Source organism: Equus caballus, chromosome 29 (genome assembly GCF_041296265.1).
Source record: "Equus caballus isolate H_3958 breed thoroughbred chromosome 29, TB-T2T, whole genome shotgun sequence".
Classification (NCBI taxonomy): domain Eukaryota; kingdom Metazoa; phylum Chordata; class Mammalia; order Perissodactyla; family Equidae; genus Equus; species Equus caballus.
The window spans coordinates 17275559-17300173 of record NC_091712.1 but is presented as its reverse complement, the minus strand read 5'-3'; the positions used below and the strand labels follow the sequence as shown (position 1 = coordinate 17300173).

The window sequence follows — 24615 nt, the reverse complement described above, 5'->3', positions numbered from 1 at the left end:
GTGGAGAAACACACCAGTGCAGATGGCGGTCTTGTTTCCAAATTTCATCATTACAGTGATTCATGGAACATCTTTCTATACAATATATCTTTGCACATTTGTGTGAGTCTTCTGGTAGAATAAATTCTTAGAATTGGAAGAGCTGAATAACAGGATATACACATTTACAATTTTAATACATCTCTTTATTGATAATTTGTCCTCCCCAAAGTTTGCATAAACTTCCACCAATATTTATTTCACAAGCACTTATGTAAGCCTACTATGTGCTTACTAAGCAGCTGTTCTAAGGTTTTCACAAGTATTAATTCACTAATGGTATATGTGAGTGCCTGTTTCTCTATTCCTTTGCCAACTTATTTTATCCTACTTGTCTGATAAGCAGAAAATATCTTACTATTTCAAGTTGCATTTCTTTGAGAATTAGTAAGGTTGAACATTTCAAAAAATATTGTCTTTCAATGGTCTATTCATGTTCGTGGTCAATTTTCCTTCTGAGTTGTCATTCTTTTTTGTGTGTGAGGAAGATTGGCCCTCAGCCAATCTGTTGCCAATCTTTCTCCTTTTGCTTGAGGAAGACTGGCCCTGGGCTAACATCTGTGCCAATCTTCCTCTATTTTGTATGTGGGACACCGCCACTGCATGGCTTGATGAGCAGTGTGTAGGTCTGCACCTTTAGCCTTCGTATATTCCACTTAATATGAAGAGTGGTACATTTTGCTGAAGAAAAAAAACTGTGTTTGATTATAAGGCCTAGACCTGACTGGTAGTGTTATTTATATACTATCATCTTTTCTAAATCCTAAAGAACTCAAAATTCCATAAAACATTTGTCTCAAGGGTTTCAAGTAAGATATTGTGGATTTTATTTATACAAAATGTTCATTCTTTTTCGTTCCCTTTTGGACGTGTTTTATTGCAGGTGCCTGTAGGCCTTTCAAGTGGATATGGCTTACATGCAGTTGGATATATGAGTTAGAAATTGATGGGAGAGAATAAGGATGGAAAAGCAGATTTTGGATATATCAGTTTATAGATAATAGTTTAATGCATGAGGGTCCATGTGAAAAAGCATGAATTGCCAGAAAAGCAATGGGACATCAGTGTTGAAGAGATGAATAAGGGAGTGAAGGGATGGATGACGGGGAAAGTGGCGAGGGTAACTATGGAGCAGAGTTGAGGTGTGATCATGCTGGGCCAGAACCGATGACGGCAGCCATGGAAGACGCACGGAGTTTGGTGGCGTCTGAGTTCTCAGTGGAGCTGTTGTCAGGGATCAGGGAGCCTGGCCTTCTGGGGCGTGTGCTGGGGGTGGGGTAGGAAGGGTCTTTGCTGGTTGCCTCTGTGTTCAGGCTCAGGGATCTGGACCTCAACGTTCCTTAATAACCAAGCATCTTTTCATCAGCCCTCCTGAGTGGGTCTCCAGGCTTCCCCTGCTGTAAAAGTTCTGTTCAAGCGGCTGTGGCAGTTTCCCTGGCCCATCAGATCTCTGTGGGCCCAGCCCTCTAGCAGGTGGCTCAGACCTTAAAATGAGCAAGGTACTACAATGGTGGGTGCGGGAAGAAGTTGGTCCTCATCACTCATACTGGACCAGAGGAGGCCAGAAAGAGGTGTTGACTTCTTCCTATTTACTCCGGGAGATAGGCCATGTCGGGACCCTTGACAGGAGCGTTTAGGAAGGACTTTGCCAGTGGACAGCCACCTTCAAAGAGGGAGCAACAGGAAGAGCTCAGGTCCGCCTCTAACTGTGTGCTGCAAAAGGCTTCCACTCAGTCTCCTGTCTAGCGGAGGAAAAATCCGCTTCACATTTTCAGTTGGATGTTCTCAGCCTGAAAATGTGTGCCTTTTGTTCTTTCAAATTTGTCTGCATCTGCATAAAACACAAGTTCATTTTCAGAGCAGCGTGGAGGGGGACTGTGCACAATTCCAGTTATTGTATAGAAAAGCTGTGTGCCTAACTTTTTATTCAGCAAGAAAATAACATATGCAAGATGTGAGTGTGGGAGTTTCTGTAGCTCAGACTGGTGCTGTCTTGTCTCTCTCTTGAGAAACAATGGGCGTTTATTTGGGATTGCTTAGATTTAGTTACACTACTGTATCTTTCATGTCAAATGGCTCTCAACTGCTAAGTGGGTGAAAAGTGAGTTGATTTCTTGAATATTTTAAATAGTTGCATAGGTTCTGATTTTACTTACAGTGGAAACATTTCAAAGTTATTATGTTAACATTATTCTGGTAAGCTAATATGAAGTCAAAAACATTAAATATTTTGATGTAGATCATGACACAAATACTTCCAGTCTTGAGCTAACTTCTGTGTTTATTTTAAAAATCACTTCTCTTCCAACACTACTGAACCGTGCGCTCAAAAACGGTTAAGACTGGGGCCAGCCTGGTGGCAGTTTGTATGCTCTACTTTGGTGGCCCAGGGTTCATGGGTTTGGATCATTAAGCCATGCTGCGGTGGCATCCCACACACAAAATAGAGGAAGATTAGCACAGATGTTAGCTCAGTGACAATCTTCCACACCAAAAGAAAAAAAAAAGGTTAAGATGGTAAATTTTAATTTGTTTATTTTGCCACAATTTTTAAAAAACCACTTCTAGATCTTCAAAATTTGGAAGCATTCATTTAATGAAGAAGTACTTTTTTTTTTTGAAAGATTGGCAACTGAGCTAACATCTGTTGCCAATATTCTTTTTTTTCCTTCTTCTTCTTCTCCCCAAAGCCCCTGGTACATAGTTGTAGGTCCTTCTGGTTGTGCAAAAGAAGTATTTTTAATAGCTGTTTACTTCAGTTTGAGAGACCATGTGGGTTTGTTTTCACATAAAGTCAGTAATCATGAAGGCTTAATTTAAAATAAACACTTCTGAGGCCAGCCCACGGCTGAGTGGTTAAGTTCGTGTGCTCCACTTTGGTGGCCCTGGGTTTCGCAGGTTTGGATCCTGGGCATGGACACGGCACTGCTCATCAAGCCATGCGGAGGCGGTGTCCCACAAAGCACAACCAGGACCTGCAACTAGAATATACAACTATGTACTGGGGGACTTTGGGGAGAAGAAGAAAAAAAGATTGGCAACAGGTGTTAGCTTAGGTGCCATCTTTAACAAAAAAGAGCTTCAGATGTTTTATATATATATATATACATACAAATATATAGAGAATATTATATATAATTATATATAATTACTGTATATATTCTATATATACAAATATGTATAATATATATTTTGAACTCAGAGAAACATTTTACTTAAAAATATGGAATGCTTCACAAATTTGCATGTCATCCTTGCACAGATTAACATGTCATGTTAATCTTCTCTGTGTCATCCCGATCTTTAGCATATGTGCTGCCCAAGTGAGAACCAATGTTATAACTCTAGAAAAGACTGCTCAGCATCACAGAATTACAGAGCAACAAGGCACCTAAGAGTCACCTTGAGGTTTTCAAATGACCATTCTTGGATCTACAAATGAGCAAGCTGAATTCTAGGGTTAGAGCAAGAACCTGGGACCAACATCCAAAGCCATCTTCAAAGGCGAGCCGCTCGCCGACAGAACAAAGCTGAGCCCTGAAAAGTCAAACATGATCTAGAAAACTTGTGTCGAAAAACAGTGGTTCTCCTGCCCCACTTCACCTCTTTCCTACTCTCCAGAACATCCACGTTCTTTATTTTTCATCCTCGAATCTCTGCTACTTCTCAATTATTCACGTTGAAGCATTATCTGTGGCCTTGTCACTACAGAAGGATTGAGCACTCTTTCACCATCGACACACAGACACACCCCCAATCCCTCTTGCTCTCAGTAAGGTCGCATCACGATTAATAATCCATGTTTACTATGACAATGAAATATGCCAATCGCACCTGAGCTATGTAATAGACTATGGCGACTTTTCCTTTCTTATTACAGGATTCTTTTTTTTGAATCAGTGACTTTTTTCTTAGTGTTCTATGTACTAGTCATTTAGTCAACCCCAAACTCCTTGGTTATATAAACCTCGTCTCAAAATCTTCAGACACATCAGTTCCTCTGTCTGTTTTGTCTTGGAAACATCTCTCTGGTGGCCTCTGATGGCCCGGCTCCCATCTGGACTGGTGGCTCTTTATGTGGTCCCCTTGGTGACTCCCCTCTTTTGTTGGAGCCTTCTTTTGTATGTCCCACTTCTTTAGTTTAATCCCTGATCTTGGTTGAGCAACAGCTTCCCAATAACGTGTGCATAAGAAGTAAAGTTTTTGAGAACTTGCATGTCTGGAAACCTTTTTATTTTACCTACTTTTACACCAATTGAGGTTGGAGATAATTTTCCCTCTGAATTTTGAAGGTATTGATCCATTTTCTTCTTTTTTCTAGTGTTGTTTGATTCATTCAGATTCTCAATCCTTTGTGCAAAATCTGTTTCTGGTCTTCTTTGTACTGAAATTTCAGTGATGTACCTTCGTGTGGGTCTATTTTTATCCATTGTGCTGGGCGTTGGAAACTGACGGCCTTGTTAAATTTTCCTGAATTATTTCATTGGTGATTTCCTCTGCTTTCTATGGGATGCTTATTATTCAGATCTGAGGCCGTTTGCTCCAGTCTTCTAATTACTTTTTCTTTCCTATTTTCCAGGGTTTTTTTTGGTACCACTTTGTTGGCAATTTCTTCATCATCTAACCCTTCTATTGAGTTTTTATTTTCAAGACTTTTTTTTGTTTTCTGATCTTTCTTACGGCCCCTTGTTTTCAGTGGAGACAAAGTTTTTTACTATCTCAAAAGCTGAGGATATTTGTGGTAGTTCTTTAAAACGTTTTCTCCTTCCTTCATGGTCCCACTTCCCTCTGTATTATCATTTTGCTTTTTTTCTGTTTGTTTATTTTGATCCTTTTATCTTAAAGGCTTTCCTCAAATGCCTGGTGACCCTTGGCTGTCTACACATATTCAAGATGGGGACACGAAGAAGCCGACTTGAAGCAGAAGGTTGATCTGAGTAGGACTTGTTGACTGTGGCACTTCTGTAACCATACTGCTTCCATGGGCACACCCATCAGCTGTCAAGTTTTTCAGGGAAGAATCTTCTAATCTCCTGGCTGGAGAGCATAAGCCTGGCTGCCAGCATTCAGGTAGCCAAGTAAGGGGACAAGAGCCGGGGTTCTAAATATTCTGGTTATAGACTTTGATATTACCCTCTGCATCAGTCAGGGTCCAAAGGATTAACTACAAATGGGTACAAAGAACTTTAAAGAATACTTGAGGACAAAGAGAGTACACAACGAAGGAAGAAATGTGGCAGGGGTCCCCTCCCGATGTCTGGGATTCAGATCTTGTTGGCAAATGTGTGGTTGCAGCCCACTGGATGGCAGAGAAGTTTGCTAGGTTTCCCGGGCCAGAGCTGGGCACAGTTGCTGGGCAAGCAGGAGGCATCCCTCTGTGGCAGTCAAGGTGAGGTTGGCAAGCAGGGAACCATGGCTGGGACTGGGAAGGAGACACCTCACTGGGGTACAAGTGGGCCAAGGCTGGCAGAGCCCTTCAGAGTGCAGGTGGGCAGGAAATGCGCCCCTCTGTGAAGCTGGTGGGCAGGCTCACAGGGGGAGTGAGGACTTTGGGAGCCCACTTGCTGGTCAAAGAAGTGGCCACAGAGCACACTTAAAAGATAATAACCAAATAATAAAAAATTTAAAAAAGGAGTAAAACACACAACTCACTGGTCACCACTAGAAGACAGTAGTGAAGCAACTCATTATTTGAAACTTGCAAATAAAGGGAAAGAATCACGCATTTATCATTTTTCCTATAGAACTACACCACTAGGTAACCAAATAGTAGACGAGGACAAGTTTCTCTACTGCAGCTAACAAATGAAGGAATGACAGAACTAGAAAATCGGCATTCAGTAACCCCTAATAAAGTGATGGATCTAGGCACTGATTATCAGTGCTGGCTAATAAGCCAAAAAGAGACAACCAGACATGATGTGCCACCTGATGGAAGAATATCACCACTATGACGTAATACTGCCTCTCACCAACAAAACAAAACTCTGAATCTGATTAAGTCTGTGGATCCCAAACAAATTTAAAGAAAGTACAAAGGACAGAAGAATATGTTAAATAATATCAAAAGGACACAATCAGCAAAATCTGGGAAATTCAACAGGACAAATAACCTGTTTTCTTCATAAACTAACTGCAGGGAAAAAAATGAGAAAGAGATGAAAGGGGACTCTATTGCAATATATTAAATTTTTTTGTAAGGAGATTCACCCTGAGCTAACACCAGTTGCCAATCTTCCCTTTTTCCCCCTCCCCAAAGCCCCAGTTGTATACCCTAGTTTCAAGTTGTTCTAGTTCTTCTATTTGAGCCACCATCACCAGAGACGGGTGGTGTGGTTCCACAACCAGGAAGTGATCCCAGGCTGCTGGAGCGGCCAGTGCCGAACTTTAGCCACTAGGCACCAGGGCTGGCTTGCAATGTATGAATTTTAATTGGATTGTTTTTTTGCAAAGATCTTATTTTTCCTTTTTCTCCCCAAAGCCCCCTGGTACATAGTTGTGTATTTTCAGTTGTGGGTCCTTCTAGTTGTGGCATGTGGGATGCCACCTCAGCATGGCTTGACGCGTCGTGCCATGCCCGAGCCCAGGATTTGAACTGGTGAAACCCTGGGCTGCCGAAGCGGAGTACATGAACTCAACCACTCGGCCACAGGGCCAGCCTCTTTTAATTGGATCTTGATTCAAATAAAACTGTTCACCAAAATTAAAATTTTGCTTAGGAAATTAATTTTTTTGGTGTGATAATGGTATTTGGTGTGTGTTTTAAGGAGTGTGTATTTAAAAATGCGTAATGAAATATTTATGGATAAAAGCATAGGTCTGGAATTGCTTCAAAATAATACGGGGGGGGGGGATAATGCATGAATGAGGCTATGGATGAAACAAGATTAGCCATGAGTTGTTAATTCTTGACAATTGTAAAAACTGAGTGATAGGAACTTGGAGGTTCATTATTTACTCTTTTATATATGATTAAAAATTTCCATTAATAAATAATTTTAAAAGATGAAAAGCCAATCACCACCAGAATTTAGGAATAGTCTTTCCTTTGTTTTTTCCAGCTAGCCCTGAATGACCATTAGGGAAGCCAAAGTAACATTTCTTATACTGGTTAATAAAACAATCAGGCTCAACTGAACCCAACTATGTAGACTAAAGTGACATGGGGACATTGAGAATTGACTTCCAGCTCTTAATTCTTCAGCCTACACATCTAACTAACACCTGCTGTCCAAAGAGTAGCCAATGTATTAGAAAAAAATACGAATATAATGACACATTGGTCGCTATTCTGTCAAGACAGAAGGCCACTTAGTCATATACATCAACCTAATGCTCCACTGAATAAGATTTAAGAAAGTCATTACATTTCAAAAAAATTTTCCTTTTTATTTAAACATAAAACACATTTACAGCATGCAGGTTAACTTAAAACTTAAAATTATATGGCGTCTTCCCAAACCAATTATCTTTGACTGTATCTTCAAGCACTGAAAATGCACCGACATGTTCCACAGGTAGACTCAGGCTCTTTCTATCACCTCATGTCAAACTGAGAGTTACGCACAGTAGTTTTCTTAAGTTAGGAAAATAACTTAATTGATCACCATGAATAAATATTACTCTTTTATTTCACTGAGTTTCTCTTCTGAACCATTTATCAATACCATTCAGAGGAACGTTAATATAGTCAGTCCAAAAAAAGACACTGCAAATTGAAGTAAGTGTCAACGTTCTAGATGATCAGAAATTTTCATTTATAAGAGTAAATGCTGTGTTTAATGACCTACCATAGCAAAAAGAGCAGTTCACAGAAAACAAATTTATGAAATTCTTTGTACACTTTTTGAAAGTTTGAAATTATAAATAGAAAAGAACCACCGAGATATTTTGAAAAACCTAACATTGTGTATTCTGAACCATTCATTGTTACACAGCACCAATACCCGTGATACATCTTACAAGAATGAATTACCATATTCAGACAAAAGAGAAAAAAAATTCTGCCTCATTTATGAATATTGCCAAAGAAGCAAGTTTTCATTTGAAAACAAAATACAAATGTCTGTGTGAATGCAGCCAAATATTTCTCCACTTAGAAAAGTGTCATAAACAGGCTGTAGCACTTTCCTTTTTAGTCAACTGCATTACTTCAATCTTGCTGCACCAAAGTTTCACCTCAGTTTATGGACTGTTTCTTTTGATCAATCTTAAAAGCAACACAATCATTTTAAAGGTTGCAGACTACAACAGCAAGGATTTTTGACTGTTAAAAAAATAAATAAATAAATTCATCTTTTAAATGAAAATTATTATAAAAGTGGAAATTACAATAGTTAAGGAAATAGAAAAATAAGCCAATTATGATCTGAGTCTTCTGACTATGGCTCCAAATTTAATACAAATATCTGTGTATAAAACTTCTTCAAAAAGTTAATTCTGCCAGCCAGATCCTAAGACAGAACTTTCTAAGTTTCAACCTTATATCCCCAATCTCCGCAAATTTCTGCTAAGACAGTTGCAGTCACCCCCCATTGATGAAGCAAATATTGAAATCTTTCCCTATTAGTTTTATATCTCCCTAAAATAAACTGTTGACTAAGTTTAATCATCTGAGGAAGAAGTGGCAAAAACAGATACACTTAGTACTAATTACAAAATTATGGGCTACAGCCAACAAAGTAATTTTGAGGATTATTAGTGACTTGCAAACCATTTACTATGTCTAGACTAAATGAGAAATAAATTATAGTGTATGACTTAGTGTAGCAGGTTAAAAACACCTCCGGGATTTCAGACCAAAATTTACCTGCATATTGATAAATTCACTATATATTTGTCCTGTTCTTCCACATTTTCTCAATTTCCATAGTCTATAATTCAACTAATATAGTACTAACAGTATAAAATCATGTTTAATCCCATAATATCTTAACTCATCTCACTATATTAAGATGACAAATTAGTATCTGTCCAATTCTCATATTAACTAGCAGGCTCACCAGAACGAAGCAGGGTATTTTCACTCCATCGAGCTATGTTGATTACAGGATTGGGAAGCAGAGAAACACAACTCCTTTTCCAAACTCTCTTTCTTAAACTGAGATTTGCTTTTGAAATTGTAAAACATTTCTATTCAAGAAAATACAGCAACAGGCATTTCATGAGATAACAATTAAGTAGCCTTGCTCAGTCTCGAAATGCCCACTTAGGCAGTTTTAAGGTTTCAGTGCTCAAACCGTAGTTTTCAGAAGCAAACTTCAGAGATGATGCAAGTAATTTTCACTTTGAAATCATTTCAAGGGATTTTAAAGTACAGTACTAACCTGATATATTTTGTGGGCATGTAGTGTTGTAAGTGGTAAATTTTAAGACATTTAATCTAAATGTTCCATTTTTTCTAAAATAAGGAAGACATTTTAATAAGAAAAACAAGAAGCTGTAGCAGCTAGGTAATTTAAACTGAGATTTTAAAAAACATACACACAAAGAACAAGTACAAAAAGCACAATCCTATACGATACAGTTAGCTTGGCACAGTGAAGACTAAATTTAAGACATGAAGACAAACTGTGTAATAAATAGGGCCACAGTTGTAAACTGTCATTTTCCCCTCCTAAGACGCCAAAATTGCACGCTAGTTGTGTTGGGAAGCAGCAGAGTTTACAAGAAGAGTGGGTAGGAAAGAGCTGTACAGGCCAGGGAGAATTTATACATTAAAAAAAAGTTATAATTCTACAATTCCCAGGGGGTAGAGGTTACAGTCACTGAATGACCCTGCTAGATAGTATGTCCTCTTCATACTTCAGTTACTTTCAACACCTGAAAATGAGAGAAAGCATAGACAGAAAATATTTTTACTTATAAAACAAAACGTGTTTGAGACAATCATGAAAAGAAGCAAAAAGGTAAATAAAGCAGACCAATAGTTTAAAAAACATTTTAGCCAACAGCTTTGACCACTTTCCCCCAAACTAAAAAGATGGCACCATTAAATGATTTGATTTCTTCTCTTTTTATTCATCTTGTAAGCAGAGCTGATTTTGAGCAGTACAATGTTTAAAAAGAGGTCAGCCCTGCATTTTTTACACTCCTCAAAAGAGTGACAAGTGAGCTGATGTATGAATTATATTTTTTTATAAAAGAAAAAGATGGTTAATAAAATGGAAGCCAGCAAACAGTGTCAGTGACATTCCTAAACCAAAGATCACTAACTAGCAATGTTACATACCTGGGAGCTCGGGGGTAGCAGGAAGGATAGAGGAGGAGAGGAGTGGAGGAACAGGGATAAACGAGAGGTACGTACGGTAGGCAAAGTGACAGTGAAACAATTTAGGCAGTTGTTACCTGGAGGCATGCTTGTATTAAACTGCCTAGTTACCTATGGGTTTAGAAAAACTCACCCTGTTCAAAGTATTATGCAAGGCAGAAGACCAGCCATGTAAAACTGGGTACTAAAGGTATCAGTATTATTAATACACTGTCATCTTTTCGAAAAAACGAACCATCAGTTTTGAAATGTTTTTCTTAATAATTAAAAAATAATTTAAAAATTTCTCTACAAAATATTTAATTTTTCAACAATTTATCACTTAAGTAGATCATACACGCCTCAATCGTGGTTTAAGAGTAATACAAGAGTTTAAAAAATTAAGAACCAACTATCCTTTGGATCAGTGATAAAGCAAACCTGTAAACAACTACACTTTTATAATGACTTCAAGTCTTGAAAACCTAGTCTAGCTATCTCCCTCATGTGCTAAACTGCTGTCATTACACTGGGATCAGCATTTTACTTTCAAGCTAAAACCTAGCTATATTTAACAAAGGCCATGGTCTATCCTCTTTGTAATCCAGATATGTGTTCAAAGTTTACATATGAGTTTTACTGAGAGAACAATATCCAAAAAGGATAAACTTTTATCTGTATCTATATTTATGCTCTGAAAATCTCCTTCTCCACCTTCCACGTCCAGAGGAAAAGCAACCTGCATCTAATGAACCTCACTCTGTACTAGCTAACGACTTGTGTATTTCTTTTGTATTGTAACTTCCGTATTTTTCAAGAATGACTTTCATTTAACTAATAAAAAGGACTCAAAAAGTTACTACTCCAAAGGGGGAAAAAGAGAGGCCATCTTTAACTGGCAGGAAAACTAGCTATTGTATGTCAACTGACCTGTCACAATATTAAGCACATACTACCTACCATGTCAGTCTTGTTAAAAATGTTTACACTAAGTTTCATGAATGCTTTCAACATACAGGGAATAGAGCAACAAGGCAACTACACATAGAAATACTCAAAACACATCCAGAAGGCACCATATGCTCAAGACAACTGGCCTAGTCTCTTCAGTAAGTCAATGTCATTACAAAGGGGGGCTACTCTAGATTTTCAAAAGTGACTTAAGGGATATAACCAAATGCAAACAGTGGTCCTGGATTGTACCCTGGTTGAGAGAAATCAGCTGTAAACGACTTAAAAAAAATTGGAGAAATCTGAATATGGATTGGTATTAGATAATATTAAAAGTATTTTATTAGGTGTGAAATTATTGTGGCTATGAAGAAAAAAATTATGTGTTAGAGATACATTAAATAGGTCATGAATCCATAATATACTTTTACGCTAAAGAATTTTAAAAGCAGTCAAAATGAGAAATTAATTATAATTAATTAAATATAATTAATTATACTTAATTATTATATATAAATAAATATAATTAAATATATATATAACATATTAATTAAATATAAAAAAGTAACTTGCTCAAGTTCATAAAAGCAGAAAAGCCCAGACTCTTAGAACTCCACAGCCCATGCTCTTTGCACTATATCACTCTCTTAAATCCCACACTGTGTGGACAAAAAATATTTTAAATTGTTGGAAATGTGAATTCTCAAGAATACTACTTAATTCTCTACTCAAATTGAGAGCCAACATTATACAAAATGCAAAGTAAAAACAGATCAAAGTAAAAACAACAGTAAAATCAACTGGCTTTAGTATTTGTCAGAAACAACAGTTAACCATACCATAATTATCTAGTATTTTTAGTTTCCAATGCACCTACAAACACATCTGAGACTTCCTAAAAAAATTAAAATATGAGTTCCTGCCATATGATGAAACAATAGGCAGCTATTAACTAACCAATCATGTTGGAGAAGAAAATGTCCAGGCTATATTGCTCAGTTAACAAAGCAGGCTACAAAGGAGCACATGGAGTAGAATAGGGTAGTATGTTGCTGGAATATTTATAACAGTTTAAACTTTTTAATTTAGAAGTTATAATATGTAAAGAGTGCTCTAGAAAGATACACACAATATATTGGGTGGTATCTCTGGAGGATATTTATCTTCTACTTTGTGATATTCTTTATCTCCCTACAATGAACAGATATTACTTGTATAATTAAAAATAAATAAAAGAACTCATAAATCTGTTAGAAAAGTCACTCAGGACAGGCAAATGAAAAAGGACACAGAAATAACTCATAAAAAAAAAGGAAATATAAGTGGACCAATATATGAAAAAACTACCCAACTTCATTAATAAATCAATGAGATGCCTACTTTCACCCATTAGAAGCTTAAACACTATTAATACTTGGCGCTGGGAAAGACGCAACAAAATGCACTGTATCCAATTTGGTATAGTTTTTTTGGAGAGCAGTATGTTAACATGTATCAAGAGCCTTAAAAAATGTTCACATTTTCTTGTAATTCCACTTCTGGGAATTTTCTGGAAATAATCTAAAAAGCAAGGGGTATAAAAAGATGTTTCGCACTTCAAACTTCATATATGGAAATTTCAATTTTGGAAAAAACTAACTTACAAACCATGGTATACCCATTAGAAAACGAAGAGCTTTTAAAAATGATCCAATATTAGGTTAAAAACAATATAAACACAAATTTGAATATATAGGATGATCTGAACTATGAAAAAAAGATAAGAAATTGTGCCAAGTTACTTTCATAATTACGTGCATTACAAAAAAAAAAAAAAAAGAAAATCATGGGGCTTGCCCAGTGGTATAGTGGTTAAGTTTATGTGCTCCGCTTTGGTGGCCCAGGGGTCACAGGTTTGGATCCCAGGTGTGGACCTACACACCGCTCATCAAGCTATGCTGTGGCTGCATCACACATACAAAATAGAGGAAGACTGGTATAGATGTTAGCCCAGGGCCAATCTTCCTCAAGCAAAAAGATGAGGACTGGCAATAGGTGTTAGCTCAGGGCCAATCTTCCTCACCAAAAAAAAAAAGAAAGAAAGAAAAGAAAAGAAACAAAGGAAAAAAGAAAGAGACTCATTAACACTGATGTGAGAATCCAAAGAAGTGTTCAGCAAATAATGGCTAAACCTTTCCATTTATAGTTATGATCAAAAGCCAGACATAAACTACAAACCTGTGGCTAATGTGTGAGGCTTACACTTGTTTGCCTCCTCCACCTCGTACTGTCACTGGCTGGCTGTTCTGGACAAATGCGCCTCCTCCACGAATTGCACTTGGATGAGTTGGAGAAGCTGCTGGATGTTGCCCAGGACGAATAGGTTTAGCTAATATGAAAAATAAAAACTGACTTTAGAATAAATCTTAACACATGATTGTAATGACTTTTTAGGTCTCTCTCTTTTATTCACAACAAATTCCCAAACGTTTTGTTTTTCTTTGCCTTTGTGTTGCTCAGCAAATTCCTTTATCTTTTTCTTCTCAGTTACATCCTTTTTTCCAGGATCTATACAATCCTTAACCTCTTAAAAATCCTACTGTGTATCAATGATTACTCCAAAATATGAAATATTGCTGATGACTTATTTTCTTGCAATTCTCTCTTTGCTTTAATAACATTGCTCTATATAGTTTCTCCTACCCCTGACCATTCTTACTTATTTATCTTCTTGTCCTGTTACTGTGGTTATTCTTCAACTTCGTTCTTACCCTAACAACGCCACATGCTCTTTGGTAAGTTAGAAAATAAAAACAGACAAATACTACCACCACGACAACAGAAAATGAATCAGATCATGTTTTCAGGTAAATGAAAACACTCAAATTGAGCAAGGTTTAAAGATTTTAATGTGTTCTACTAACCAATTTGTGCAGAATGTCCTCTTCTGGCCATATTTTTTGACCTGACTGCTTCCTTTATACGATCTACTTCTTGCTGATAGCGTTTGCGATCACGAGATGCATTTTCTTTGGCTTCTTTTAGTGCTGACTCCAAAGCTTTCACTCTCTCAGCTGTAGCTCTAAGTCGCTTTTCCAACTTAGGAAGTTCACAGCGAAGATCTGCATTATCACGTACCAACTACAGGTACATGAAGAAAATAAGGGTTCTGGCTTTAACAAGACGATTTGAGAAAGTACCAACACGTTATAATTTTTCTTTAGAAAAGTAAAACTATATTTATATCAATGTTTTCCATTTAGCTAATTTAATTTAGGCAGCAACATGCAAGGAATATATACATCCATATATGTCACACACATATATATTTCTCACAAAGATACAGTTTCATTAAAAAATTTTTTTGGTGGGGAGGAGATTGTTCTTTCCCTCTACTAGGCAACAACAAGTCATAACACAGTGTTATGTCTCTTCAGTAAGACACTAATCTAGTGGAAATGCATATACTTTTAGGTTTTAGACCCAGTAAGACCCACAGTAAACAAAAATTTAGCAAGCCCCTTAGTAAGTGTTGAAAGCAATAAAGTCTAAAATTTCTTTAACTTTACTGTAGTACAAGTATCAGGTTTACAATAACAAAGATATCAACTGAGTGCGCCATGGAATTTTTTAAATAAGTCAGTCATTTACCAAGCCATTATAAAAAATAAGCCAAAAAATCCATAATAAGCATTTCTTTCAAAAAAAAAATATGAACTGTCTCATGATATATTTCACCCTCAAGGCATTAAATGTAAAAAGACATTAAAAAATTGTATTTTAACTGCAAGACTTGTCTACAAGAGATTTTAAAATTACCATAAATAAATTAACAAAACTGACAGATCTGAAATCCTAGAAAGGAAATAGGAAAGAATACATGTTTTCATTGGCCTCTATGGATAAAAGGGTTGTTAAAAATATAATTTCCTGGGGCTGGCCCTGTGGCTAAGTTTGCATGCCCAGGGTTTCGCCGGTTTGGATCCTGGGCGTGGACACGGCACTGCTCATCAAGCTATGCTGAGGTGGTGCCCCACATACCACAACTTGAAGGACCTACAACTACAATATACAACTATGTACTGGGTGTTTTGGGGGAGAAAAAGAGGAAAAAAATACATACATATAATCTCCCTTAAAAATTGCTAGTGGTTTCTTTATATCATCGCTTGATAAAATAATGGAATGGGTAAAGGTATGAAAATTCCTTAGGACTCTGAAAGATTCAAATACTTGCCAGGACTCAATTTTTCATTCTTACAATGCTGTAGCTACCACAAAATATACTTTTTATTACCTGTTTGTGCACTTTAGTGAGTTGTTCAAGATTATTTTCAAGAAAGGAGATTTTTTGCTTTTGAGCAGCACTGCCTCCAGTGTCATCAGAATCAATTTCGGCACTCTAAGAAAAGAAGGTTTATGAATACTGCGAAAAATTTAATGACCAAAAAACCCTAAGCCTAACTACACATACATTATGACAATGTCCAATTAATTAAACAGAGAGAGCACCATTTATAGAAACACCCACCTCAGCATAGCTTTCTTACCTTTTTAACTCTGGTGGCCAGGTCCTGAACAAAGAGCTTCCGCAGGTTGTGTAAAGTCTGAAGTTCTTTTGCCTTGAATTAAGAGGTGCAGTATTTTTTAAAATTCAGACTTCAAATTTAGTATAACCAAGGGGAAAAAACCCATTCAATATTCCCCAATCCTATTTAGTTTCAAGTTTTCTTACCACTGTCTCCTCCAAACCCTTCAAGTCTTGTCTTGCTTGTTCTCGTCTATCTTGCATAACCCTAAAGAGTAGAATATACATACATTTTCAACTTTGAGTCCATAAAATTCTAGTTTTATTTAGCACAAGAATTGAATCAAATATTTTTTATCTGAAAGGATCAAGTCTTAAATTCAAATAAACGAAAGCTATTTATTTTTTACTATGTGTACCCATGTTGTGTCTTTCAAAGAAATTTTTATGTGCCTTATAATCTCCTTCTAAATCTATAGTTTATTAGGAAAAAACTTCTCCTCGTATAGAAATGGAAGAGAGAAAATCTGGCAGAATTCAAAGAATATGGATTGGTTCTTATTTATATTTTAGAATATGCCACATATGGCATGCTGCTATTTATCCAAAATAATTCTGGTTAACTGGGAATTAGAGATTATAAATTATTGCAAACTCAAACATTTTACACATTTTACATTAAAATTATTCTAAACAAAATTATGGGTGAGATTCAGCAGAATCTTCATAAATCAATTATGACTTGGTCCTGATGGTGAGTCCATCCTAACAATAGCAGTTCATTTATAAATTAGCTCTCATAAATTCAAGGTATGTGAAAAATTAAAATCATGAGTTTTCTAACTACTCAGAGTCTAGAAAACTGTGTATTCACTATACTTAGTAAATCGGAAAAAGTAAATGGTAAAAGCCTCTGTTCAAAAGGCAAGGCTAAAACAATAATGTTCTTTTATTCAAGATCAAATTTAACAAAAATTCAGTTTTTGTGGCAGATCCTGAAATCTTCTAAATTACTCAACGTCATGTTTTAAGTTTATTTTTATGCAGGATCTTGAACTAATACGGTGGCACAGAGAGAGAAACAAGAAGTAGGTTGACAAGCAGGAATGTGAATCTTGACGAGCACTGGAATAGAAGAGCTTGCTTTCACTGAAGTACGAGAATATATGCAGGATTTTAGGCATACATCAAACCAACTCAGAGGGCTTAAGAAAAACACTCTTTAACCTATACAAAGTGAAAAATGTATCCACTGGATAGATCTGATAGCAATACCTGCAGTCTTCTAATTTAATTTTTAATTTTAAACTTGAATTAAAACGTTCACTCACGTAAGTTCATGTAATTTTCTGCTCTTTTCCTGATCTGTAGTTTTCAACTTCTCATGTTCTACTTTCAGACGTTCCTGCTCTAACATCATTTTCTGAGTTTGGCTGACAAAAGAAAAAAAAAAAACAATGTAATATCAACATCATCACTTTCTGAAAGTTGTCTGTCAAAATTTTTCAAACTCTTAAATTCTAAATCTCACCATTCAAATACCCCAGGCGTCCTCTGTTATCCTGTCCTACAGAGGGAGCGATGAGGAGGACCTGGCTACTTTCAGCCATAAAATACTTTGATATTTTGGTTTGAAACCATGGTTTTCTTCTTCTATAGCTTTCATCTCCCTGATTCCTTGTCCCTAAATCCATCGGGTATTAACTTTAAGACCCGTGTCACAAACTTTGTCATCATTTTTTATTAGGCTCCTCTGCTTCCTAATCAAATCACGATTTAGTTGCAGACTTCCAATTTCTATAAATTTTATGCTACATGCATACGACATGGAAGAGGAGAAAATGTCATCTAGATAAACTAAGACGACAATCTCTACTTAAAAAAAATTTTTTTTAACTCACAATTTCCAATAAAGTTTTTCTCAGTTAAGAATATTTTTAAAAAGGAATTTAAGAAAATGATTTGGAGGAGACTGTGGTGTCTACATGCAATAATAGTTGAAGACGGGGATTTTTTTTCCCTTTACTGATTGGTTAACATCAAAGACCTAAGAAAAATTTTCAAAAATTCCACTTGGAACTTAGATGTTATACTCATAAATGAAAAGGTTCTCTATTTTTTAAGTAAAAATAATTATAATTTCACTGAAAAATGCAGGTTTCCAATAGGACATATTATCTATCAATAGCTTATTTCCTCTTGTCTAAAGAGTCAATCTTTTTGAGTTCATTTCTAATATCTTAGAGGAAAAGAAAAGTATACTTACTCTTGAAGATCAGTAATAAGTTTTTCTTTCGCCTCAATTTCATCTCTCAAACTACTGATTTGTTTTTGATGAGTTTCTCTGTGGCTTTGGATCTGCTGTTCAACGGCTTGCTAAAAGTATGAGGGGGAAAAGGATGTTACGTCAGACTAACAAAGATTAGTAAGGATGGATTAAAGCCATTAGAAGCCAATGTTATATCAAACTTGCCTTAACTTCATTTGCAGTCTGAACCTTATTTAAGTGCTCCTTTTCCATTTCATGGACCTTCTCTGTTGGTGTAGGGAAAGAAAACAGAAGAGATGAAATAAACCTTAAAATTCTTCATATAAACCAAGAGGCAAATGCATTTTATATGAGGGCTATGTTTCTTAGCAGTACTTGACTTTAAATTATCCACAAGCCACATAGTAAAAATCTTGTTCTCCAAGCTCAATGACATGTTGACTAGTATACTTAATTTGTGTTGATATTAGGGTTTCCTTTATTTTCCTAGCCTAACCTCAGAATAGAGGCATTAGGGAATGGTAGGGAAATGAGATTGCTTCCTAAAAGTCCCCTATGTCAAGATTTATATAGATCTGTGTGTCTATGTATGTATATACACCACTTCATAACTTTATGGGAAATTCCCAAATTGGCCACTTCCACATTCAAACAATTTCAAAAATATTTCAAAGCCACAATAAGGGCATATTATTTGTTTACTATTGCAAGCTATCCATATTCCTACTATCTTATACCAGTGTGAATGTCAGTTTACTACAGTTATACATAAAGAATGAAATAATGTAGATGAGACTCATAAATAATTAGAAGCTAATACCTTGTGCTCGAAGCTGGACTAGTTCTTCACTGAGGGAATCAACAGATTCCTCCAGCTGTCTCTTCTTTTGCTCCACATTTTGAAGGTATTCAGTCAATGACTTGATTTTGGCTTCATGCTTTTGGGAAAAACGTACTGAGTTGAAGGGGAAAAAAATCTCACGCACACAGTTTGTTGTTAAGACTATTTGAAAGTAAGCAAGTTTTATCAATAGAGCTAAACACATAATACATTTAAAGGAGAAGATATTTAAACCTAAAACGTTCAGGGGCCAGATTTTGCAATGAAAAAGAATTTTATCAATGAAATAGTCAGCTGTATAGTTTTTAACACTTCCAAAAATAAGGCACTGAAGGCTAAAATGAGATATTCTTACTGTTATCTCCATCTGATGTTACCCTCTTCCCTCCTACAATTCCTGTCTTGGTTAATGACCTCATCTACTCACAGTTGCTAAAGCCAGAAAACTGGCTCTGCAGTTCTCTCCACCAGAGAATTCTTCCAGAGTCTTCAACAGTCACATATTTCTAGTAAACTTCTATACTTAACAAGTACATGTTAGCAAATATAATCCTGTTAAATCATTAATGTTATTATACTGCAGCTAGACTAGGAAAAACTGATCAAATTAACCTCGTTAGTCATTAACTCAAACTATGGAAGTTCATTTGCCTTAAAACTCTTACTACAATAAAATTTACATGCGGCTGTTCAAAAAAGTGAAGAAACCTTGTTCTGCAACACATACTTGAGAGATGCGAAGCTGGCAGGCTGCTAACTCCTTTTCATTTTCTTCCATCTTTTTGTTGCTCTCAGTCTGTGTGCTTTCTAACTGTTTGCAGCGTTTTACCATTGTTTTTACTTCTGACTTCATTTTGCTAATGTAGAGCCTTGCAACAGTGAACTCTTCATCTATCATGCCAGTTCCCTCGGGCTGCTGTAAAAAAAAGTGAAATAAAAAAATTCAAGATTGGGGTTGGCCTGGTGGCATAGTGGTTAAGTTCGTGCAGCCCACTTCAGTGGCCTGGGGTTCGCAGGTTTGGATCCTAGGCGCAGACTTACCTACCACTTATCAAGCCATTCAGTGGCAGCATCCCATACACAAAACAGAGGAAGACTGGCACAGATGTTAGCTTGGTGACCATCTTCCTCACCAAAAAAAAAGTAATAAATCATAGTAATAATTCAAGAGAAAAATGTTCAGTGTGTGTTTACCCAATTAAGACTCTAAAATCTTATAACAAAATTAAATACATACTCAATATTCATAGGAAGTCTGGAATTTTTTACTAAACATTGTTTTTAATAAAGGGCAAGTAAAATAGACCTTAATTTTTACCTTCCTTCCTTTCTAGAAGTTAACACACACCTACAAGGAAAGGCAAAAGAACGTAAACCTAAAAAAAAGGATCTCCTTTTCATAGGCCTTCTTCAGTAAGTTCATTGTTAATCATGTGTAAGTCTAGTTTAAAACTAAACATGGGGCCAGCCCCGTGGCCGAGTGGTTAAGTTCGCGCGCTCCGCTGCAGGCGGCCCAGTGTTTTGTTGGTTCGAATCCTGGGCGCGGACATGGTGCTGCTCATCAAACCATGCTGAGGTGGCGTCCCACATGCCACAACTAGAAGGACCCCCAACAAAGAATATACAACTATGTACCGGGGGGCTTTGGGGAGAAAAAGGACAAAAATAAAATCTTTAAAAAAAAAAAAAGAAAATATTAAAAAAAAAACTAAACAAATAATGATGTTTTAGGTGTCAGGGAAAGAATGACTTTGAAGCCCATCAAGGAGAACTGTGATCACTGTACATTCCTAACTTTTGGGTTTCATTATAAAATTCCAGTATAAGAATCACTGTCAAAATTAAGCGGAGTTTGAGAAGGAGGAAATAAAACTGTTTGCAGATGACATGATTGTTAAAAAAAACTCCTGGAACTAATAATCCATTATAGTAACACTGCAGGATACCAGGTTAACACACAAAAGTCAACCACTTTCTTATATATCAGCTCGAACAAGTGGAATTTGAAATTAAAAAGACAGTGACAATTATATTAATGCCAAAAAGAAAAAAACGTACTTAGATATAAATGTAAGAGATACGTATAAGATTTATATAAAGAAACATTAAAACACTGATGAAAGAAATCCATGAAAAACTAAATAAATGGAGATATTTCATATTCATGGATAGGAAGACTCAATATTGGTAGCGCGTCAGTTCTTCCCAACTTGATCTATAGATTTAATATAATCTCAATCAAAATCCCAGCAAGTTATTTTGGGAATATAGACAATTCTAAAGTTTATACAGGAAGGCAAAAGACCCTGAAGAGCCAACACAGTACTGAAGAAGAGCAAAGTTGGCAGACTGACACAACCCAACTTCAAAACTTATTATAAAGCTACAATAATCAAGATGGTATAGTATTGGCAGAAGAAAAGACAAAAAGGTCACTGGAACAGAATAGAGTGCCCAGAAATAGAAACACACAGATACAATCAATTTATCTCTGACAAAGTGGCAAAAGCAATTCAATGGAGAAAGAATAGTCTTTTAAACAAATTGTGCTGGAACAACTGGCCATCCACATGTAGAACAATGAATCCTGAGACTTTATACCTTTCAGAAAAATTAACTCCAAATGGATCATAGACCTAAATATAAATGAAAACTAAAAACTTCATAGAAGATAACCGGAGACAATCTAGATGACCTTGGTTTTGGAGATGAGTTTTTAGATACACCAAAAACACACTCCATGAAAGAAAAAATGGATACATTGGACTTGGGTTAAAATTAAAAACTTCTGCTCTGCAAGAGACACTGTACATATCTATTAGAATGGCTCAATCCAGGAAACTGATGACACCAAATACTGGTGAGGATGTGAAGTAACAGGAACTCTCATTCAGTGCTGATGGGAATGCAAAATGCTACAGCCACTTTGGAAGACAGTTTCTTATAAAGTTAATATAGTCTTAACATAGAATCTAACAACGATGCTTCTACATATTTTTACCCAATTGAATTGAAAATTTATGTTCACAGAAAAGCCTGCACATGAATGTATGTAATTGTCAAAACTCAGAAAGAACCAAGACATCCTTCAATAGGTGAATGGATAAACAAAGTGGTACATCCATCCAATGGAATATTATTCAGTGATTTAAAAGAACCTTAAATGCATATTTGCTAAGTGAAAGAAGTCAGTCTGAAAAGGCTATATACTATATTATTTCAACTTTATAACATTTTGGAAAAGGCAAAACTGCAGAAACAGTAAATGATCAGTGGTTGCTAAGGGTTCAGGGGAGAGGGATGAACAGATAAAGCACAAAGGCTTCATTAGGGCAGTGGAAGTACTCTATGTACTGGTGGATCTATATTACGCATTTGTCAAATCCACAGAACTGTACAACACAAAGAATGAACTGCAATGAAAAAACACAAAACAATTTAAGTGGAGCTCAAGCAGTGCTTACTGATGATCTAACAGGAAAAGAATTATGTGAAAACAACCAAAATATTGAGGAATCCATAGATTTATTTTTTTAAAAAAAGAAACTATTTGCAAGGCTGACTTGTTTTCAAAATGTTATAATGGTGTACTGAAAAAAGCAGTCTAGGAGTCAGGGAACCTACTCTGCCACTAAACATAAGCCATTTCTGCACTCTTTATTTTCTCCATCTTCACCACGTTTTCACTTAAGATTATTTGAACATGAAACGGAAAGATTTTTCTAAAAAGAACTTGCAAATCTACAAAGCAAATTTTGACCACCACTTTTCTAGTGTTCAGTGATACGAAGTAAATCTACTTTTCCACCCAGAAAATTCCTATATGGCTCTAACATCTCACATGACTTCACCATAAACAGGGACAGGGCAGACTGTTCCTACTGATGGTTAAGAGGTCACCCAGTACTTAACAATAATAGCTTTACTTTGTTTCAACAAAGAGCCAACAGTAAGAAATGACAATATTTGGAGAATGGTTACAAGAATCCTTGCCTCCATCAACAAACAGCAGCTCTGAATAACAACTGACAGAAGGAATGTGCACTCCATATTGAAAATTTTTATTTCATTTCTAGTTCCTGATAAACCGGGCTTCTTAGGAGGCTCTCACTATAAACCCAAGTATAAGTTTGTTCTCTTTGTTACTATAATTAGGCTTTAATCAAAAAGGTAAGGTCCAAATACCTACTGCAACATACAAATCTTTCATGTTACGTGCATGTTTTTGCAGTTGAGAGTGTTAGCTTGCTTTGTTGGTGTAAGTTTTAAAATCTACCAGGTCCTTAAAATTTTTTACCATGTGCCTAGGGGCTGATACTAGTGCCTAATACTGCCTATAACCAGTATTAGTATCCCGGAAAAGATTATTAGAAAAAAATCACAGATAAAATAAGGGTGGCAAAATTTTGATAACTGCTTCCTCTGAGGTGTCATGATACTATTCCCTCTAATGCCATATATTTGAATTTTTTCATAATAAAATTTTAAAAAAGAATTAATTAGCAGCACTCATCTTTTGTCTTTTTAAACATTTAAAGCAACTACAGGCCAATTCATTTATGAGTTTACCCACAGAACTAATCTTCACTGTTGTTTCAATTACATACTTTTATGTATGGAAATTTATTAACATAGTTTCTAACTGTAAAATCTTTACGCAGTAAAGAACGAAACATGGGGTCCAAATAAATGCTACTTACTATGTCTATTGAGTACCCCTTATTCTCCTCTTTCTCTCATCTAGTTAAAATGAAGTTAATACTATCTACTACACATGATTATTGTGATGATGAGATAATGGGTATGAAAAGGACTTTGTAAAAAATAAACAGTAAACAAAAGTATGAGTTATGTACACGTCATAATATTTGGGGTATTATATTTACCTTTACATCATTATTTCCTACAGCAATTCCTATTTCTGCAAGGTCTTTTAGTAAAGATGCCATCATCTCTGCTGCTCGTTTTTTCTGGTGGTTGGTCATTTCCTTAAGTTTCTGAAGCTCAGCATCTATACTTGCTAAAGTTGCCTAATAGAACCAAAAACAAAAGGTACAGTTAAATCTATTAAATGAACAAATTAAATATTGACAGGTATTTCAAGTTTTCATCTAGAAGTCGCAAAACCATTATTTTCTGCTTTCATTTTCTCAAACTTCTACTGAGTTCTGGGATAGCTCCCAGCTCAAACTTTAAAAAGTATTTTAGACTTGACAGACTATGTTAAGTAGCCGTATCGTACTCTATTAAGAGCGGGTAGTTTTTATTATTTCCCTAATCTTTGAGATTGGGTAATACTTTCTGTCTAGAAATGGGTAACTTCCAAATTAATCAGATGTGATTTTTGCTTATTACCAGAGTATGGGTTATTTTTGGAAACTGAATCTGAACAAATTAATGTTAGAATAAAACTGACAGTTTTCTAGATGGTTGGCATGTTTTATCTACTTTCTGTATACTTCAGTAATTTTTCAATGATGAATGCTTGTACTAAAGCCTTAAGAAGGAAAACAAAACTATATCCTACTGATTTTTGATTCAGTTCATCACTAAGCAATTCATATTCCTTAGTTTTGTCTTCAACTTCCTGAGACTTCTGATCATAATTGACAGCAAGTTCCTCTAAGGCTTGTAAAACTTCTTTCACTTCTTCTTTGGAGGCATCATTTTCTGCCTGCAGGCGATTCAGCTCAGCTTGCATATTATCTTGATCCCTTCTAGTAGATGCCAGAAGCTACACGAAAAGAGTAAAACACCCA

At 36.0% G+C, this 24615-nt stretch overlaps 1 protein-coding gene and 1 pseudogene across 1 annotated transcript in view; both read right to left on the bottom strand.

Moving 5' to 3' along the window:
- Positions 1 to 3256: 3256 nt before the first annotated feature.
- Positions 3257 to 3370, bottom strand: LOC111771268 (U6 spliceosomal RNA; annotated as a pseudogene).
- Positions 3371 to 7402: 4032 nt separating this feature from the next.
- The window catches only part of KIF5B (kinesin family member 5B), a 43288-nt gene continuing 26075 nt past the window's right edge, over positions 7403 to 24615 (bottom strand). Inside the window, exons 14-26 of the mRNA XM_023632229.2 lie at positions 24384 to 24590; positions 23743 to 23886; positions 19584 to 19772; positions 18836 to 18953; positions 18220 to 18281; positions 18013 to 18122; positions 17078 to 17179; positions 15954 to 16014; positions 15769 to 15840; positions 15516 to 15620; positions 14143 to 14359; positions 13457 to 13607; positions 7403 to 9861 (exon numbers count right to left, since the gene is read on the bottom strand). Coding sequence (XP_023487997.1) covers positions 13477 to 13607; positions 14143 to 14359; positions 15516 to 15620; positions 15769 to 15840; positions 15954 to 16014; positions 17078 to 17179; positions 18013 to 18122; positions 18220 to 18281; positions 18836 to 18953; positions 19584 to 19772; positions 23743 to 23886; positions 24384 to 24590 — 1518 coding nt within the window. The 3' untranslated portion in view covers positions 7403 to 9861; positions 13457 to 13476. The remainder of the gene's footprint in view (positions 9862 to 13456; positions 13608 to 14142; positions 14360 to 15515; positions 15621 to 15768; positions 15841 to 15953; positions 16015 to 17077; positions 17180 to 18012; positions 18123 to 18219; positions 18282 to 18835; positions 18954 to 19583; positions 19773 to 23742; positions 23887 to 24383; positions 24591 to 24615) is intronic.